Source organism: Salvelinus fontinalis, chromosome 24, assembly GCF_029448725.1.
Source record: "Salvelinus fontinalis isolate EN_2023a chromosome 24, ASM2944872v1, whole genome shotgun sequence".
NCBI lineage: Eukaryota > Metazoa > Chordata > Actinopteri > Salmoniformes > Salmonidae > Salvelinus > Salvelinus fontinalis.
Window position 1 is genome coordinate 38100294 of NC_074688.1, and position 21772 is coordinate 38122065.

At 47.5% G+C, this 21772-nt stretch overlaps 1 protein-coding gene across 3 annotated transcripts in view; it reads right to left on the reverse strand.

Moving 5' to 3' along the window:
- Window positions 1–21772, reverse strand: part of LOC129822403 (syntaxin-1A-like) — a 233677-nt gene that overhangs the window by 72449 nt on the left and 139456 nt on the right. For all 3 annotated transcript variants that reach the window (XM_055880660.1, XM_055880661.1, XM_055880663.1), the window contains exon 4: window positions 6422–6496. In XM_055880660.1, the coding sequence (XP_055736635.1) occupies window positions 6422–6496 (75 nt within the window). The remainder of the gene's footprint in view (window positions 1–6421; window positions 6497–21772) is intronic.

The window sequence follows — 21772 nt, forward strand, 5'->3', positions numbered from 1 at the left end:
CCTCCTAGGGGTCTACACTACAGGGTGACTACTGTCCTCCTAGGGTCTACACTACAGGGTGACTACTGTCCTCCTAGGGTCTACACTACAGGGTGACTACTGTCCTCCTAGGGGTCTACACTACAGGGTGACTACTGTCCTCCTAGGGGTCTACACTACAGGGTGACTATCTGGTGACTACAGGGGGACTACTGTCCTCCTAGGGTCTACACTACAGGGTGACTACTGTCCTCCTAGGGGTCTACACTACAGGATGACTATCTGGTGACTACAGGGTGACTACTGTCCTCCTAGGGTCTACACTACAGGGTGACTACTGCCCTCCTAGGGTCTACACTACAGGGTGACTACTGCCCTCCTAGGGTCTACACTACAGGATGACTATCTGGTGACTACAGGGTGACTACTGTCCTCCTAGGGTCTACACTACAGGATGACTATCTGGTGACTACAGGGTGACTACTGTCCTCCTAGGGGTCTACACTACAGGATGACTATCTGGTGACTACAGGGTGACTACTGTCCTCCTAGGGTCTACACTACAGGGTGACTACTGCCCTCCTAGGGTCTACACTACAGGGTGACTACTGCCCTCCTAGGGTCTACACTACAGGATGACTATCTGGTGACTACAGGGTGACTACTGTCCTCCTAGGGGTCTACACTACAGGATGACTATCTGGTGACTACAGGGTGACTACTGTCCTCCTAGGGTCTACACTACAGGGTGACTACTGCCCTCCTAGGGTCTACACTACAGGGTGACTACTGCCCTCCTAGGGTCTACACTACAGGGTGACTACTGCCCTCCTAGGGTCTACACTACAGGATGACTATCTGGTGACTACAGGGTGACTACTGTCCTCCTAGGGGTCTACACTACAGGGTGACTATGGTCCTCCTAGGGGTCTACACTACAGGGTGACTACTGTCCTCCAAGGGGTCTACACTACAGGGTGACTATGGTCCTCCTAGGGGTCTACACTACAGGGTGACTACTGTCCTCCTAGGGTCTACACTACAGGGTGACTACTGTCCTCCTAGGGTCTACACTACAGGGTGACTACTGTCCTCCTAGGGTCTACACTATAGCGTGACTACTGTCCTCCTAGGGTCTACAATACAGGGTGACTACTGTCCTCCTAGGGTCTACACTACAGCGTGACTACTGTCCTCCTAGGGGTCTACACTACAGGGTGACTACTGTCCTCCTAGGGTCTACACTACAGGGTGACTACTGTCCTCCTAGGGTCTACACTACAGGGTGACTACTGTCCTCCTAGGGTCTACACTACAGGGTGACTACTGTCCTCCTAGGGGTCTACACTACAGGGTGACTACTGTCCTCCTAGGGTCTACACTACAGGGTGACTACTGTCCTCCTAGGGTCTACACTACAGGGTGACTACTGTCCTCCTAGGGGTCTACACTACAGGGTGACTACTGTCCTCCTAGGGGTCTACACTACAGGGTGACTATCTGGTGACTACAGGGGGACTACTGTCCTCCTAGGGTCTACACTACAGGGTGACTATGGTCCTCCTAGGGGTCTACACTACAGGGTGACTACTGTCCTCCAAGGGGTCTACACTACAGGGTGACTATGGTCCTCCTAGGGGTCTACACTACAGGGTGACTACTGTCCTCCTAGGGTCTACACTACAGGGTGACTACTGTCCTCCTAGGGTCTACACTACAGGGTGACTACTGTCCTCCTAGGGTCTACACTACAGGGTGACTACTGTCCTCCTAGGGGTCTACACTACAGGGTGACTACTGTCCTCCTAGGGTCTACACTACAGGGTGACTACTGTCCTCCTAGGGTCTACACTACAGGGTGACTACTGTCCTCCTAGGGGTCTACACTACAGGGTGACTACTGTCCTCCTAGGGGTCTACACTACAGGGTGACTATCTGGTGACTACAGGGGGACTACTGTCCTCCTAGGGTCTACACTACAGGGTGACTATGGTCCTCCTAGGGGTCTACACTACAGGGTGACTACTGTCCTCCAAGGGGTCTACACTACAGGGTGACTATGGTCCTCCTAGGGGTCTACACTACAGGGTGACTACGGTCCTCCTAGGGTCTACACTACAGGGTGACTACTGTCCTCCTAGGGTCTACACTACAGGGTGACTATCTGGTGACTACAGGGTGACTACTGTCCTCGTAGGGTCTACACTACTGGTGACAATGGTCCTCCTAGGGGTCTACACTACAGGGTGACTATGATCCTCCTAGGGTCTACACTACAGGGTGACTACTGTCCTCCTAGGGGTCTGCACTACAGGGTGACTACTGTCCTCCTAGGGTCTACACTACAGGGTGACTATCTGGTGACTACAGGGTGACTACTGTCCTCCTAGGGGTCTACACTACAGGGTGACTATTTGGTGACTACAGGGTGACTACTGTCCTCCTAGGGGTCTACACTACAGGGTGACTACTGTCTTCCTAGGGTCTACACTACAGGGTGACTACTGTCCTCCTAGGGGTCTACACTACAGGGTGACTACTGTCCTCCTAGGGTCTACACTACAGGGTGACTATCTGGTGACTACAGGGTGACTACTGTCCTCCTAGGGGTCTACAATACAGGGTGACTACTGTCCTCCTAGGGTATACACTACAGCGTGACTACTGTCCTCCTAGGGTCTACACTACAGGGTGACTACTGTCCTCCTAGGGTCTACACTACAGGGTGACTACTGTCCTCCTAGGGTCTTCACTACAGGGTGACTACTGTCCTCCTAGGGTCTACAATACAGGGTGACTACTGTCCTCCTAGGGTCTACACTACAGCGTGACTACTGTCCTCCTAGGGGTCTACACTACAGGGTGACTACTGTCCTCCTAGGGTCTACACTACAGGGTGACTACTGTCCTCCTAGGGTCTTCACTACAGGGTGACTACTGTCCTCCCAGGGTCTACACTACAGGGGGACTACTGTCCTCCTAGGGTTTACACTACAGGGTGACTATCTGGTGACTACTGTCCTCCTAGGGTCTACACTACAGGGTGACTACTGTCCTCCTAGGGTCTACACTACAGGGTGACTACTGTCCTCCTAGGGTCTACACTACAGGGTGACTACTGTCCTCCTAGGGGTCTACACTACAGGGTGACTACTGTCCTCCTAGGGTCTACACTACAGGGTGACTACTGTCCTCCTAGGGTCTACACTACAGGGTGACTACTGTCCTCCTAGGGGTCTACACTACAGGGTGACTACTGTCCTCCTAGGGGTCTACACTACAGGGTGACTATCTGGTGACTACAGGGGGACTACTGTCCTCCTAGGGTCTACACTACAGGGTGACTACTGTCCTCCTAGGGGTCTACACTACAGGATGACTATCTGGTGACTACAGGGTGACTACTGTCCTCCTAGGGTCTACACTACAGGGTGACTACTGCCCTCCTAGGGTCTACACTACAGGGTGACTACTGCCCTCCTAGGGTCTACACTACAGGATGACTATCTGGTGACTACAGGGTGACTACTGTCCTCCTAGGGTCTACACTACAGGATGACTATCTGGTGACTACAGGGTGACTACTGTCCTCCTAGGGGTCTACACTACAGGATGACTATCTGGTGACTACAGGGTGACTACTGTCCTCCTAGGGTCTACACTACAGGGTGACTACTGCCCTCCTAGGGTCTACACTACAGGGTGACTACTGCCCTCCTAGGGTCTACACTACAGGATGACTATCTGGTGACTACAGGGTGACTACTGTCCTCCTAGGGGTCTACACTACAGGATGACTATCTGGTGACTACAGGGTGACTACTGTCCTCCTAGGGTCTACACTACAGGGTGACTACTGCCCTCCTAGGGTCTACACTACAGGGTGACTACTGCCCTCCTAGGGTCTACACTACAGGGTGACTACTGCCCTCCTAGGGTCTACACTACAGGATGACTATCTGGTGACTACAGGGTGACTACTGTCCTCCTAGGGGTCTACACTACAGGATGACTATCTGGTGACTACAGGGTGACTACTGTCCTCCTAGGGTCTACACTACAGGGTGACTATCTGGTGACTACAGAGTCGGAGAGAGGGGGAGAGGGATACTGAGACAGGGGGGGTGAGGAGGGAGATTGAGAAATGATAAGGAAAAATAAAAAAACATGAGCTAGTGCACACCTAGAAAAATTATTTTGTGTGGAGATGCTGACTAACGGCGAATAAACTATAAACTATCAAAAATAAAGAAAGTCACACACTCCATATATAAACTCCAAGTAATTTATTGGGTATTTACCAACGTTTCGGTATCCCTGTGCCTTCTTCGGGGTGAAATGATAAGGTGACATGATTATATGGTGTCAGACGTTTGGAGCCGTACAAACATTCACACACACACACACACACACACACACACACACACACACACACACACACACACACACACACACACACACACACACACACACACACACACACACACACACACACACACACACACACACACACACACACACACACACACACGCACACACACACACACACACACACACGCACAGCTAAATGATAGTGGAGCGGTGACGCATAATTGCATTCGTATCACACATCTCAGTGGTGCGATCAATACCCATCACACAAACTCAACCTGGCTGCTCTTACACTGTATGTAAATGTGTGTGTCACCAACTCTGGAGCGAGTGACAGTAATCGTCCGTGCCCACCAGAGAGAAGAATCCACCTGTGTAAATTGGGTTGTCTGTTACCTGCCAAGTTCTCTCTATTTCTCATGCGTTCATTCATTCATTCTCTCGCTCTCTGTTTTCCCCCCCAACACCACTTTACATCAATTTGTATAGCAGGCCCTCATGCCAAATTGAATCGAAAGTTTTGCCTCTGTTTGTTTGACTACGTGGTCTGTCGTACGGTCTCTCACTCTGTCTCTCTCTATTATCTTTACACTGCTGTGAAATGAACCCAAAGTGGAGAAAAGCCTTATTTAATGTCCATCTAAATCCAAATACCCATAGACTGAACTGAATGTCTGTATACTGGGGTAGGGCCAGGTAGAATCTGGTGTATATTGGGGTGGGGCCAGGTAGAATCTGGTGTATATTGGGGCGGGGCCAGGTAGAATCTGCTGTATATTGGGGTGGGGCCAGGTAGAGTCTAGAGTGTATTGGGGTGGGGCCAGGTAGAATCTGCAGTATATTGGGGTGGGGCCAGATAGAATCTGCAGTATATTGGGGTGGGGCCAGGTAGAATCTGCAGTATATTGGGGTGGGGCCAGGTAGAATCTGCAGTATATTGGGGTGGGGCCAGATAGAATCTGCAGTATATTGGGGTGGGGCCAGGTAGAATCTGCAGTATATTGGGGTGGGGCCAGGTAGAATCTGCAGTATATTGGGGTGGGGCCAGGTAGAGTCTAGAGTGTATTGGGGTGGGGCCAGGTAGAATCTGCAGTATATTGGGGTGGGGCCAGGTAGAATCTGCAGTATATTGGGGTGGGGCCAGGTAGAATCTAAGGTATATTGGGGTGGGGACAGGTAGAATCTGCAGTATATTGGGGCGGGGCCAGGTAGAATCTGCTGTATATTGGGGTGGGGCCAGGTAGAATCTGCTGTATATTGGGGTGGGGCCAGGTAGAATCTGATGTATATTGGGGCGGGGCCAGGTAGAATCTGCTGTATATTGGGGTGGGGCCAGGTAGAATCTGCTGTATATTGGGGTGGGGCCAGGTAGAATCTGCAGTATATTGGGGTGGGGCCAGGTAGAATCTGCTGTATATTGGGGCGGGGCCAGGTAGAATCTGCTGTATATTGGGGTGGGGCCAGGTAGAATCTGCTGTATATTGGGGCGGGGCCAGGTAGAATCTGCAGTATATTGGGGTGGGGCCAGGTAGAATCTGCAGTATATTGGGGTGGGGCCAGGTAGAATCTGCTGTATATTGGGGTGGGGCCAGGTAGAATCTGCAGTATATTGGGGTGGGGCCAGGTAGAATCTGCTGTATATTGGGGCGGGGCCAGGTAGAATCTGCAGTATATTGGGGTGGGGCCAGGTAGAATCTGCAGTATATTGGGGTGGGGCCAGGTATGATCTGCTGTATATTGGGGTGGGGTCAGGTAGAATCTAAGGTATATTGGGGTGGGGACAGGTAGAATCTGCTGTATATTGGGGTGGGGCCAGGTAGAATCTGCTGTATATTGGGGTGGGGCCAGGTAGAATCTGCTGTATATTGGGGTGGGGCCAGGTAGAATCTGATGTATATTGGGGTGGGGCCAGGTAGAATCTGCTGTATATTGGGGTGGGGCCAGGTAGAATCTGATGTATATTGGGGTTGGGCCAGGTAGAATCTGATGTATATTGGGGTGGGGCCAGGTAGAATCTGCAGTATATTGGGGTGGGGCCAGGTAGAATCTGCTGTATATTTGGGTACTCACTCTTTAGTTTGGAGCGAACTTTATTGGCCAACTTCTTAATGTCCGTCATCAGAACTTCCAGGTCCCCCTTCGTCTCTGAGGAGAGAGAGAATAGAGGACATGAGAAGAGAGGAGAAGAGAGGACACGAGAAGGGAGGAGAGGAGATAGGACATGAGAAAAGAAATGACAGAAGACACGAGAAGAGAGGACATGAGGAGAGAGGACACGAGGAGAGAGGACACGAGGAGAGAGGACACGAGAAGAGAGGACACGAGAAGAGAGGACACGAGAAGAGAGGACACGAGAAGAAAGGACACGAGGAGAGAGGACACGAGGAGAAAGGACACGAGAAGAAATGACACGAGGAGAGAGGACACGAGGAGAGAGGACACGAGGAGAGAGGACACGAGAAGAGAGGACACGAGGAGAAAGGACATGAGGAGAGAGGACATGAGAAGAAAGGACATAAGAAGAGAGGACACGAGGAGAGAGGACACGAGGAGAGAGGGCATGAGAAGAAAGGACACAAGAAGAGAGGACACGAGAAGAGAGGACACGAGAAGAGAGGACACGAGAAGAGAGGACACGAGAAGAGACAATGGGTAATAATGGAGGAAAGTGGAGGAGAGGAGAGGAAGGGGGGGAAGTGGAGGAGAGGAGAGGAAAGAGATAGAGGAAGAGAGGAAGGGGATAGAGGGAAGTGGAGGAGAGGAGAGGAAGGGGATAGAGGAAGAGAGGAAGGGGATAGAGGGAAGTGGAGGAGAGGAGAGGAAGGGGATAGAGGAAGAGAGGAAGGGGATAGAGGGAAGTGGAGGAGAGGAGAGGAAGGGGGGGGAAGTGGAGGAGAGGAAGGAGATAGAGGAAGAGAGGAAGGGGATAGAGGGAAGTGGAGGAGAGGAGAGGAAGGGGATAGAGGAAGAGAGGAAGGGGATAGAGGGAAGTGGAGGAGAGGAGAGGAAGGGGATAGAGGAAGGAGATAGAGGGAAGTGGAGGAGAGGAGGGTGGAGGAGAGGAGAGGAAAGAGATAGAGGAAGAGAGGAAGGGGATAGAGGGAAGTGGATGAGAGGAGAGGAAAGAGATAGAGGAAGAGAGGAAGGGGATAGAGGGAAGTGGAGGAGAGGAGAGGAAGCGGATAGAGGGAAGTGGAGGAGAGGAAGGAGAGGAAGTGGAGGAGAGGGGAGGTCCCTGCAGGGGGTCTGTGCTGTGTAGTGTACACTTTATTGCTCTGTCTCTTTGGGCTGTTAGTGCCGCTCCATCACACCAGCTTGGTAAACAGGAGTCATGAAGCAGGAATCAACACACAGTCAACTTTAGGGGGGGCAGACAGGGCTGCACACACAGACCAGCCCGGGACTAGACAGACATTCACACTGGAGAGATGCTGGACACACAGACCAGCCCGGGAAGAGACAGACATTCACACTGGAGAGATGCTGGACACACAGACCAGCCCGGGACTAGACAGACATTCACACTGGAGAGATGCTGGACACACAGACCAGCCCGGGGCTAGACAGACATTCACACTGGAGAGATGCTGGACACACAGACCAGCCCGGGGATAGACAGACATTCACACTGGAGAGATGCTGGACACACAGACCAGCCCGGGGATAGACAGACATTCACACTGGAGAGATGCTGGACACACAGACCAGCCCGGGGCTAGACAGACATTCACACTGGAGAGATGCTGGACACACAAATGCATGCATTCATGACGTTCACAGTGAAGCACGCACGTACACAAACAGCAAAATCCATGGTGTACATTAAACTCTGAAAGTTTGTCAGTGAACATATAGTATGTTGACACCCCTTCAAATTAGTGGATTCGGCTATTTCAGCCACACCCGTTGCTGACAGGTGTATAAAATCGAGCACACAGCCATGCAATCTCCATAGACAAACATTGGCAGTAGAATGGTCCATACTGAATAGCTCAGTGACTTTCAACATTGCACCGTCAAAGGATGTCACTTTTCCAACAACTCAGTTTGTAAAATTTCTGCCCTGCTAGAGCTGCCCTGGACAACTAAGTGAAGTGGAAACGTCTAGGAGCAACAATGGCTAAGCCACGAAGTAGTAGGCCACACAAGCTCACAGAATGGGACCACTGAGTGCTGAAGAGAGTAGCGCATAAGAATCGTCTGTCCTCGGTTGCAACACTCACTACTGAGTTCTAAACTGCCTCTGGAAGCAGCGTCAGCACAAGAACTGTTCGTTGGGGAGCTTCCTGAACTGGGTTTCCATGGCCGAGCAGCAGCACACAAGCCTAAGATCACCATGCCCAATGCCAAGTGTCGGCTGGAGTGGTGTAAAGGTCGCCGCCATTGGACTCTGGAGCAGTGGAAACACGTTCTCTGGAGTGATGAAGTGTGAACGCGTTTCCACTACTCCAGAGTCTGGGTTTGCTACTCCAAAATCTGGGATTGGCGGATGCCAGGGTAACGCTGTCCCAATACCTGTCCCAATGCATAGTGCTGTAAAGTTTGGTGGAGGAGGAATAATGGTCTGGGGCTGTTTTTCATGGTTTGGGCCCGTTAGTTCCAGTGAAGGGAAATCTTAACTCTACAGCATACAATGACATTCTAGACGATTCTGTGCTTCAGAGGGGTTGGGTTAAATGTGGACATATCAACATTTCAGTTGAATACATTCAGTTGGACAACTGAATGACAACTCTCTCTCTCTCTCTCTCTCTCTACCGCACTCTCTCTCGCACTCTCTCTCTCGCACTCTCTCTCGCACTCTCTCTCTCGCACTCTCTCTCTCTCTCGCGCACTCTCTCTCTCTCTCTCTCTCGCGCACTCTCTCTCTCTCGCACTCTCTCTCTCTACCGCACTCTCGCACTCTCTCTCTCTACCGCACTCTCTCTCTCTACCGCACTCTCTCTCTCTCTCTCTCTACCGCACTCTCTCTCTCTCTCTCTCTACCACACTCTCTCTCTCTCTCTCTCTCTCTCTACCGCACTCTCTCTCACTCTCTCTCTCTCTACCGCACTCTCTCTCACTCTCTCTCTCTCTACCGCACTCTCTCTCACTCTCTCTCTCTCTACCGCACTCTCTCTCTCTCTCTCTCTCTACCGCTCTCTCTCTCTCTACCGCTCTCTCTCTCTCTACCTCTCTCTACCGCTCTCTCTCTCTCTACCGCTCTCTCTCTCTCTACCGCTCTCTCTCTCTCTACCGCTCTCTCTCTCTCTACCGCTCTCTCTCTCTCTACCGCTCTCTCTCTCTCTACCGCTCTCTCTCTCTCTACCGCTCTCTCTCTCTCTCTCTCTCTCTCTCTCTCTCTCTCTCTCTCTCTCTCTCTCTCTCTCTCTCTCTCTCTCTCTCTCTCTCTCTCTCTCTCTCTCTCTCTCTCTCTCTCTCTCTCTCTCTCTCTCTCTCTCTACCGCACTCTCTCTCTCTCTCTCTCTCTACCGCACTCTCTCTCTCTCTCTCTACCGCACTCTCTCTCTCTCTCTCTCTACCGCACTCTCTCTCTCTCTCTCTCTACCGCACTCTCTCTCTCTCTCTCTCTCGTCTGTGAGAGAGTCTACTATTCATAATGTGATGCGTAGGTTGGATAGTCATGATTTAGGCTAAAAATATAACTCAATCACTGTTCTCAAAAAAGACTGTTAAGGCTGAGCACGTATAGAGTAAAGGCCTGGGCTATATTATTTATACTTTTTCATTCATTTAACAACAAATTCTTATTTACAATGATTAAAGAGCTCAGCCATGTGCTTCTTGTCAGTAACAACCACAACATCAACATTACAGGAGATGGGCAGCTGTGAGGAGGAGGGTTTATTCTCCAGGTCTTTAACCGTTATCCAGAACTTCTTGGGGTTAGACCCAAAAAGAGAGAACTGCTCCTTAAATTAACTAACTTGGGCCTTCCGGATAGCCTGAGTGCACTTATTTCTCATTTGCCTGAACGAGAGCCAGTCAGCCTTAGTATGCGTGTGCCGAGCCTGTTGCCAAATGCAATTCTTGAGGTGGAGTAACTCTGCAAGATCACGGTGGAACCAGTGGCTGAACCTGTTTTTAATTCTCATTTTCTTTTTGGGAGCGTGTTTGTTAACAATACCACTGAAAATATCAACAACAAAAAAGGTCCAAGCATCTTCAACAGAGGAGATCAAGCTGATTCTATACCATTTTTTCCGTTCATGAAGGCAGGCTTGTTCATTACATTTTTTTAGCAAGTGTCTATGACAAGTCAGGACAGATTGTTTCACTGAGCAGCTATCATGAACACAGGCTGTAAAACAGTGATCACTAAGGTGTTTACAGAAAACACCAGACGGATACCTATCAGGATTATTTGTGAGGATAACATCAAGGAGAGTAGTCTTTTACGGGTGTTTGGAGTAGAGGTCGACCGATTATGATTTTTCAACGCCGATACCATACCGATTATTGGAGGACCAAAAAAAGCCGATACCGATAAATCAGACGATTAAAAAAAAAAATAATGTATTTGTAATAATGACAATTACAACAATACTGAATGAACACTTATTTTAACTTAATATAATACATCAATAAAGTCAATTTAGCCTCAAATAAATAATGAAACATGTTCAATTTGGTTTAAATAATGCAAAAACAAAGTGTTGGAGAAGAAAGTAAAAGTGCAATATGTGCCATGTAAGAAAGCTAACGTTTAAGTTCCTTGCTCAGAACATGAGAACATATGAAAGCTGGTGGTTCCTTTTAACAGGAGTCTTCAATATTCCCAGGCAAGAAGTTTTAGGTTGTAGTTATTATAGGACTATTTCTCTCTATAAGATTTGTATTTCATATACCTTTGACTATTGAATGTTCTTATAGGCACTTTAGTATTGCCAGTGTAACAGTATAGCTTCCATCCCTCTCCTCGCCGCTACCTGGTCTCGAACCAGGAACACAACGACAACAGCCACCCTCGAAGCAGCGTTACCCATGCAGAGCAAGGGGAACAACTACTCCAAGTGTCAGAGCGAGTGACGTTTGAAACGCTATTAGCGTGCACCCCGCTAACTAGCTAGCCATTTCACATCGGTTACACCAGCCTAATCTCGGGAGTTGATAGGCTTTAAGTCATAAACAGCTCAATGCTTGAAGCACAGCGAAGAGCTGCTGGCAAAACGCACGAAAGTGCTGTTTGAATGAATGCTTACGAGCCTGCTGCTGCCTACCACCCTCAGTCAGACTGCTCTATCAAATCATAGACTTTCCTTCTGACTATAGGTGTCCAAAAATACCGATTTCCGATTGTTATGAAAACTTGAAATCGGCCCTAATTAAATCGGCCATTCCGATTAATCGGTCGACCTCTAGTTTGGAGTCATACCTTGTGGGATTGGTAATAATCTGAGAAAGATTTAGAGAGTCCAATCGCTTTAGGACTTGGTCAGGTGGTTTAAGCATGTCCCAGTTTAGGCCACCAAGCAGGACAAATTCAGACTTAGTGTAAGGGGCCAGCAGAGAGCTTAGGGCAGGTAGGGTACAGGCCGGTGCTGATGGAGGACAATAGCACCCAGCAACAGTCAACAAAGAGCAATTTGAAAATGTAATGCTTAAAAGCATCAAATCAAATTGTTTGGGGACAGTCTTGGTGAAGACAATCGAGCACTGAAGGTGATCCTTGGTAAAGATTGCCACTCCCCCACCTTTGGAAGACATGTCTTGCCGAAAAAAAGTTATATCCAGAAAGGTTAACATCAGTATTCAAAACACTCTTCCTTAACCACGTCTCAGTAATGACCAACACATCTGGATTGGAGCTGTGATCCCACACTTTCAATTAATCCATTTTAGGTAATAAGCTTCTAGTGTTAATGTGCAGAAAACCCAGGCTTTTACGAGAGCAGAAATCAGTGAAACAGATATCAGAGCACAAGTCAGAATTGGGGCTACCAACAGTAGATGGGCCAGGGTGTACATGCAAATGTACAGATATCATCAGCAGTAATACAATCAGGGCACGGCAGAGGACAGGGAGAGCTGATTTATGACATCTGAATGTGCATCAGATGGCAACAAGATCACATTGTACAGCAATTTCATCAGGTAACATGAATACAAAGCCGGTGAGAGGTGGTTAGAATAGGATGGGAGGCCAAAAGTCTGTGTAACCAATAGAGAGTCCAGAGTGTGGGAACAAACATAGTCTGTTCCACGGTTGGGTAAAGAAAGTTTGTAGTCAACAAAGTATGCAGGAGTCATGAGGCAAATAGCAAAATAGCAAAATGCACAAGAAAATAAATAAATATATCAAGACTTGGGGCTAGCCAAGTTCAGAGTCACTCGCCCCAACAGTGCGTGAATGCTGGAGGCGAGCGAAAGCTCGGGAGAGAGGGCGGAGTGTGGTGGGGGTACCTGTACCAGACAGGTTGGAGACAGGCCAGGGAGAGAGGGGGGAGTGTGGTGGGGGTACCTGTACCAGACAGGGGGAGACAGGCCAGGGAGAGAGGGGGGAGTGGGGTGGGGGGTACCTGTACAAGACAGGGGGAGAGAGGGGGGAGTGTGGTGGGGGTACCTGTACCAGACAGGGGGAGACAGGCCAGGGAGAGAGGGGGGAGTGTGGTGGGGGTACCTGTACCAGACAGGGGGAGACAGGCCAGGGAGAGAGGGGGGAGTGGGGTGGGGGTACCTGTACAAGACAGGGGGAGAGAGGGGGGAGTGTGGTGGGGGTACCTGTACCAGACAGGGGGAGACAGGCCAGGGAGAGAGGGGGGAGTGGGGTGGGGGTACCTGTACCAGACAGGGGGAGACAGGCCAGGACAGACGCTGAACAGATCACAGGTGGAATCCAGCAGTGCAGCAGGCAACGGGAGTAGGTGTCACACCCACATTGGAGAAGCTTTTATTTCTGGAGTCAGATTTCTTGTAGAAAATGCCAGTGAATGGTCTTTGAACAGCAGGAGGGGGCTTCAGAGGACGCTTCAAAGACTCCTGATACTTGTTGGGCCCAAAGGCCACGACACCTTTTCCTTCACATCTTAGTGCTGATTGAATTTGTATCTGCTCTGTCCAAGCCTGACAAGCCTTAACTCAGCATTCAGTCCCCATAAGTAAAATATAACATTGTAATAATCTACTTTATTTTTCTTTTTTCTTTTTCTTCTTGGCTTTCAAAATAGCATCAGGCCAAACACTACTCACTCAGTACCACGTTTGATGGTGGCCTTAGGTCTCTGCTGTTTGTTTGCTAGAGCACCCTCCGTATAGCTTGGGGGGGAAAAACCTTGGAAGCAGTAATCTCTCCGGTTAATTTTGGTCAAAATGTTGATCTGGAACGAAGGCCATGCTGTGGAGGGTATCATCCTGCATATGTCCCTGCCGAACAATCCAAGTTTATCTAACTCCAGATCTACTCTTTTGTAAAAAACGTGTTGAAAAATGTGAGAGCTCACATGCAGCTGTGGGGGGTGTGCCTATAGGCTATATGAGATACGCCCACAGCCTTTCCTTTTGGCTATAGGGTATATGAGATACGCCCGCAGCCTTTCCTTTTGGCTATATGAGATATGAGATATGCCCGCAGCCTTTCCTTCTGGCTATAGGCTATATGAGATATGCCCGCCTCCTTTCCTTCTGGCTATAGGCTATATGAGATATGCCCTCTGGCTATAGGCTATATGAGACACGCCCGCAGCCTTTCCTTCTGGCTATAGGCTATATGAGATACGCCCGCCTCCTTTCCTTCTGGCTATAGGCTATATGAGATATGCCCGCAGCCTTTCCGTCTGGCTATAGGCTATATGAGATATGCCCGCAGCCTTTCCGTCTGGCTATAGGCTATATGAGATATGCCCGCAGCCTTTCCGTCTGACTATAGGCTATATGAGATATGCCCGCAGCCTTTCCGTCTGACTATAGGCTACACGATTTAAAACAATCCACAACTTATTACTTTAAAAGGGGAAGCAAATTATCCTCTGTGGCAAAATAATGCTTTAGTAGCCTATTTTGAATGATTTTATTTATTTCTGTATAGACAGGAGTAGGCTAATTAGGCTATATCATTTTGGCAATTCAATTCAACTGCTTCCCCTAGCCCTATGGAGGCGCCACCAATGTTAATAACCACCACTATTAACCAATACTATACCCTATACTAGTAATGTTGACCTATTCTATTGGTCAGCTTGTAATGTTGACCTATTCTATTGGTCAGCTTGTAATGTTGACCTATTCTATTGGTCAGCCTGTAATGTTGACCTATTCTATTGGTCAGCTTGTAAAGTTGGTCATTCTATTGGTCAGCTTGTAAAGTTGACCTATTCTATTGGTCAGCTTGTCGAGACAGAAAGGGCCGAAACAGACTCTGGGACAGTTGTGGGACGATAGATCTCAGATTCATACAACCAGGAGGTCTAGGCAACATATGAAACATGTAAATAAAATAAGAAACAGATCAGAACGTTTAGCTTAAAATGTTGATAAAATTGATTATTTCTGAACATTATTAGTGCAGAATGTTTAAAACAATAGAAAATGAGAGAAACAGGTTACTGGTTTCAATGGCAGATGGAAGTCTTTATAAAATAATATGGTCGGATATTGGCCTAAGCTACTTGTAAGCAAGGTAAAACATGCCTCATAATATGTAGTAAAAGCTTCAGGTTTCAAACAATGAAGTAGCTGTATGTTTTTTTAAATGCCTCCAGCTTGTTGCAAAGTGGTGTGTGACACGTTGATGAAGCCTGCCTTTCGTTGCATTTGAATGGCGAATGGTCCCGTGTGGTCCCGTGTGGTCCCGTGTGGTCCCGTGTGGCTCAGTTGGTAGAGCATGGCGCTTGCAACGCCAGGGTTGTGGGTTCGATTCCCACGGGGGGCCAGTACAAAAAAGTATGAATGTATGTACTTGTAAGTCGCTCTGGATAAGAGCGTCTGCTAAATGACTTAAATGTAAATGTAATGAATAATCTTCAATTACCATTTGAGAAATACAAATAGTAGCTCTTTTTAAATCACGGCCCCAAAACAATTTAACACATTATTGTATTTAGAATTGAATGCGCAACTCCTGAGTGGTGTAGTGGTCTAAGGCACACCACGTGTCACATGCCACTAGAGATCCTGGGTTCGAGTCCAGGCTCTGTCGCAGACGGCCGCGACTGGGAGACCCATGGGTGGCGGTGCACAATTGGCCCAGCGTCGTCCGGGTTCAGGGAGGGTTTGGCCGGCCGGGATGTCCTTGTCCCATCGCGCACGCTGACACTGTCGCCGGGTGTACGGTGTTTCCTCCGACACATTGGTGCGGCCGGCTTCCGGAGAATTGTGTCAAGAAGCAGTGCGACTTGGCTGGGTCATGTTTCGGAGGACGCACGGCTCTCGACCTTCGCCTCTCCCGAGTCCATACGGGAGTTGCAGCGATGGGACAAGACTGTAACTACCAATTGGATATCACGAAATTGTGGAGGAAAAGGGATAAAAAATAAATAAATACGAATATATATATTAAAAAAAAAATTTAACAAGAAAAAATGAAAAAACATCACGAAAATAACATTTAAAATGTAAAAATAGAAATTAAAAAATGTAAATAAAAAACGGATGCTGACAGACAGGTTCTGACAGATTTGAAGCCCCCTCCTGCTGTTCAAAGAACATTCACTGGCATTTTCTACAAGAAATCTGTCTGACAGATCTGTCTGACAGATTCTCCGCTCCAAGACTCTGCATCTGTATGCTGTGCACGTGATAAATAAGATACATAACGAATATACACAAGTGACAATTTCATTCGACTACATTATGCAAATTAACCTATAGACATGTAAGCATGATCGGTCAAATGTATTTACATCAACTGGTATTTCCATCAATGAATAGGTTAAATAGCTTTTTTTTTTCTTCTCCCAGACGATTGGCCAGTGCCTGCCAGACAGACACATAGCATGCAGTCAGCCAGTCAGCCAGACATGCAGCCAGCCAGACAGACACACAGCCTGCAGTCAGCCAGACAGACACACAGCATGCAGTCAGCCAGACATGCAGCCAGCCAGACAGACACACAGCATGCAGTCAGCCAGCCAGCCAGACATGCAGCCAGCCAGACAGACACCCAGCATGCAGTCAGCCAGCCAGCCAGACATGCAGCCTGCCACACACACAGCATGCAGCCAGCCAGCCAGCCAGACACACAGCATGCAGTCAGCCAGCCAGAGATGCAGCCAGACAGCATGCAGTCAGCCAGCTTGCCAGCCAGAAATACAGCCAGCCAGACATACATGCAGCCAGCCAGACAGACACACAGCATGCAGTCAGCCAGCCAGACATGCAGCCAGCCAGACAGTCACACAGCATGCAGCCAGCCAGCCAGACATGCAGCCAGACAGCATGCAGTCAGTCAGCCAGCCAACCAACACTACTCATCAGCCATATATATACTGTACATGGCTGTAACCAATACTATTCATCAGCCATATATATACTGTACATGGCTGTAACCAACACTACTCATCAGCCATATATATACTGTACATGGCTGTAACCAACACTACTCATCAGCCATATATATACTGTACATGGCTGTAACCAACACTACTCCCTACTCATCAGCCATATATATACTGTACATGGCTGTAACCAACACTATGCATCAGCCATATATATACTGTACATGGCTGTAACCAACACTACTCATCAGCCATATATATACTGTACATGGCTGTAACCAACACTACTCCCTACTCATCAGCCATATATATACTGTACATGGCTGTAACCACCACTATTCATCAGCCATATATATACTGTCCATGGCTGTAACCAACACTACTCATCAGCCATATATATACTGTACATGGCTGTAACCAACACTACTCATCAGCCATATATATACTGTACATGGCTGTAACCAACACTACTCATCAGCCATATATATACTGTACATGGCTGTAACCAACACTACTCATCAGCCATATATATACTGTACATGGCTGTAACCAACACTACTCATCAGCCATATATATACTGTACATGGCTGTAACCAACACTACTCATCAGCCATATATATACTGTACATGGCTGTAACCAACACTACTCATCAGCCATATATATACTGTACATGGCTGTAACCAACACTACTCATCAGCCATATATATACTGTACATGGCTGTAACCAACACTACTCCCTACTCATCAGCCATATATATACTGTACATGGCTGTAACCAACACTACTCCCTATTCATCAGCCATATATATACTGTACATGGCTGTAACCAACACTACTCATCAGCCATATATATACTGTACATGGCTGTAACCAACACTACTCATCAGCCATATATATACTGTACATGGCTGTAACCAATACTATTCATCAGCCATATATATACTGTACATGGCTGTAACCAACACTACTCCCTATTCATCAGCCATATATATACTGTACATGGCTGTAACCAACACTACTCATCAGTCATATATATACTGTACATGGCTGTAACCAATACTATTCATCAGCCATATATACTGTACATGGCTGTAACCAACACTCCTCCCTATTCATCAGCCATATATATACTGTACATGGCTGTAACCAACACTACTCATCAGCCATATATATACTGTACATGGCTGTAACCAACACTACTCATCAGCCATATATATACTGTACATGGCTGTAACCAACACTATTCCCTATTAATCAGCCATATATATACTGTACATGGCTGTAACCAACACTACTCATCAGCCATATATATACTGTACATGGCTGTAACCAACACTACTCATCAGCCATATATATACTGTACATGGCTGTAACCAATACTATTCATCAGCCATATATATACTGTACATGGCTGTAACCAACACTACTCATCAGCCATATATATACTGTACATGGCTGTAACCAACACTACTCATCAGCCATATATATACTGTACATGGCTGTAACCAACACTACTCATCAGCCATATATATACTGTACATGGCTGTAACCAACACTACTCATCAGCCATATATATACTGTACATGGCTGTAACCAACACTACTCATCAGCCATATATATACTGTACATGGCTGTAACCAACACTACTCATCAGCCATATATATACTGTACATGGCTGTAACCAACACTATTCATCAGCCATATATATACTGTACATGGCTGTAACCAACACTACTCATCAGCCATATATATACTGTACATGGCTGTTACCAACACTACTCATCAGCCATATATATACTGTACATGGCTGTAACCAACACTACTCATCAGCCATATATATACTGTACATGGCTGTAACCAACACTACTCCCTACTCATCAGCCATATATATACTGTACATAGCTGTAACCAACACTACTCATCAGCCATATATATACTGTACATGGCTGTAACCAACACTATTCATCAGCCATATATATACTGTACATGGCTGTAACCAACACCATTCATCAGCCTCACCGTTAGAGAGCTACAAGACCAGACAGAAAGGGAAAGAGAGGAGTGCGGAATCCCAAATTAAACCCTGTTCCCTACGTATTGCACTACCAAAGTACTTCACTATACAGGGAACAGGGTGTCATTAGGGACGCATCTCGAGGAGTGACAAGATGAGGAGGGGGAGTATCGGTGACAGCAACACTGCATCTCAACATGGTAACCTCACTCCTCCCCTGACAGCGTCTTACTACACTCTATCATCATTTTGGGATATATTGACATTCGCTGTTGCATTTTCATAAGGCCTGTTCAATAATACACACGTTGCAACAACGCATACCTCGGGGTTGTTTATGTAAAACGCTTACGACAACCTAAAGTAGTCTCTATAACAGAGCGTGCTGTTAAGTCAGGCTTACGTCAGCTCTATGACAGAGCGTTCTGTTAAGTCAGGCTTACGACAACCTAAAGTAGTCTCTATAACAGAGCGTGCTGTTAAGTCAGGCTTACGGCAGCTCTATGACAGAGCGTTCTGTTAGGTCAAGCTTACGACAGCCTTAAAGTAGGCTCTATAACAGAGCGTTCTGTTAAGTCAAGCTTACAATAGCTCTATGACAGAGCGTTCTGTTAAGTCAGGCTTACGACAGCCTTAAAGTAGGCTCTATAACAGAGCGTTCTGTTAAGTCAGGCTTACAATAGCTCTATGACAGAGCGTTCTGTTAAGTCAGGCTTACGACAGCCTTAAAGTAGGCTCTATAACAGAGCGTTCTGTTAAGTCAGGCTTACAATAGCTCTATGACAGAGCGTTCTGTTAAGTCAGGCTTACGACAGCCTTAAAGTAGGCTCTATAACAGAGTATAACAGAGCGTTCTGTTAAGTCAGGCTTACAATAGCTCTATGACAGAGCGTTCTGTTAAGTCAGGCTTACAATAGCTCTATGACAGAGCGTTCTGTTAAGTCAGGCTTACGACATCCTAGAGTAGGCTCTATAACAGAGGGTTAAGTTCAGAGTCCTACAGTATGTGATGACATGCTTCTGCCTGATAATCACCGTCCTCTCAGTGCCAACAGCAGGCAGCTCAGAGCTCAGCTGTTTAGGCCGTCTCTGTCATCACAGCCCAGTCCTAATTATGTTTGACTCAACTCCTGGCTCTCACACACACCATACTTATCATCTTGGCACACCGATACTGACTCTCTCTCTCACACACACACACACACACACACACCGACTCTCTCTCTCACACACACACACCAACACCGACTCTCTCTCTCACACACACACACCAACACCGACTCTCTCTCTCACACACACACACCAACACCGACTCTCTCTCTCACACACACACACACCAACACCGACTCTCTCTCTCACACACCAACACACACACCAACACACACACACACACACACACACACACCCCTTATCTTCTTGGTACACTAACAGACACACAATAACTGGTCCCTTTTAAATCACACACCAATACACTTGTACATTACCCTCCTGTTTTACAGCCTAATCTGCAAGAGTCTGACAAGAGGCTATGGTGTGCAAGATAGGCTGCAAGAGTCTGACAAGAGTCTGACAAGAGGCTATGGTGTGCAAGATAGGCTGCAAGAGTCTGACAAGAGTCTGACAAGAGGCTATGGTGTGCAAGATAGGCTGCAAGAGTCTGACAAGAGTCTGACAAGAGGCTATGGTGTGCAAGATAGGCTGCAAGAGTCTGACAAGAGTCTGACAAGAGGCTATGGTGTGCAAGATAGGCTGCAAGAGTCTGACAAGAGTCTGACAAGAGGCTATGGTGTGCAAGATAGGCTGCAAGAGTCTGACAAGAGTCTGACAAGAGGCTATGGTGTGCAAGATAGGCTGCAAGAGTCTGACAAGAGTCTGACAAGAGTCTGACAAGAGGCTATGGTGTGCAAGATAGGCTGACATGAGGCTGAACAGTGCGGTGAACAGCGCCTCGTGCTGAAAATATATCTAACTTGTTACGCAAGTGGCGCACAGCAACAGATGGAGAAAAACTACACCAGTCGAGTAATCCATTTCAACAATAATCTTCGTTTGAAATTTGACTTCACAAACAACAAGAGTGCTAAATTGGAGTGGATTTCTTCCCGAGCCGAGGCCGATATAAAATAACAACGGGCTGAGGTAGGCTATGAGGCTTAACGGCATCTTTCACACTAAGAAAGATCAGGCCTAATAGAAGTGGGATTTATTTATTTATTAGGACTACTAACAATTGCAACTGGACAAAAATGTAGCATCCTATATAAAACAATAATTTAAGGGGAAAAAAAGGCGATGTCTGATTGTCTAGAATCGGGAGTCTCGGAATAGCCTGCTCTAGTAACCAAACAACAAACAGAAAATACTGTCAGCTTGAGACTTTGATAAGCACTCACAATAATGTTAGTATTTACTAAATACAGTCATATAGGCCACTCATTTACTTATCCAATGGGAAAAGGTGCATTTTCCCTCGGACACAATCTTGTGGATGTCGGATGAGATGGATGTGATTTTAGTAAGCAGGCAGTCGTCGATTGACTTATGTAAAAGCCTGTTCCTGTCGTGAGTCTATATTGTGTTCCTAAAGGAAAATGAGGACTCGCACGTGTAAGTCGATCCAAACATTGTCAGCACATAAAATGCCCGTTTCTTTATAGTGCTGTATTCGTCTGAGCATGCCACCCACAACGCACACAAGGACACGGAACTCCTGAGCACATCCCTGATTTTGCTCGATGTCTGGTATTCAATCAACTCAGTTTGAATTGCGGCCTCATCCAACGAGGGTATCGTTTTCTTAGCAAGGGAGGAGAATTCTCCACCTGGGCGGACTGTGAGAGGATCACACACAATTGTGCAAATATGTGCAGGCCCGCCGACTGTTAACTCAAACAATTTGGCCCGAGGCCTCACCTAGTTGACGAACCCTGGGCTATGGGCTGTGGGGAAGCCAAGCCTGGCCCGATTAGCAGTAA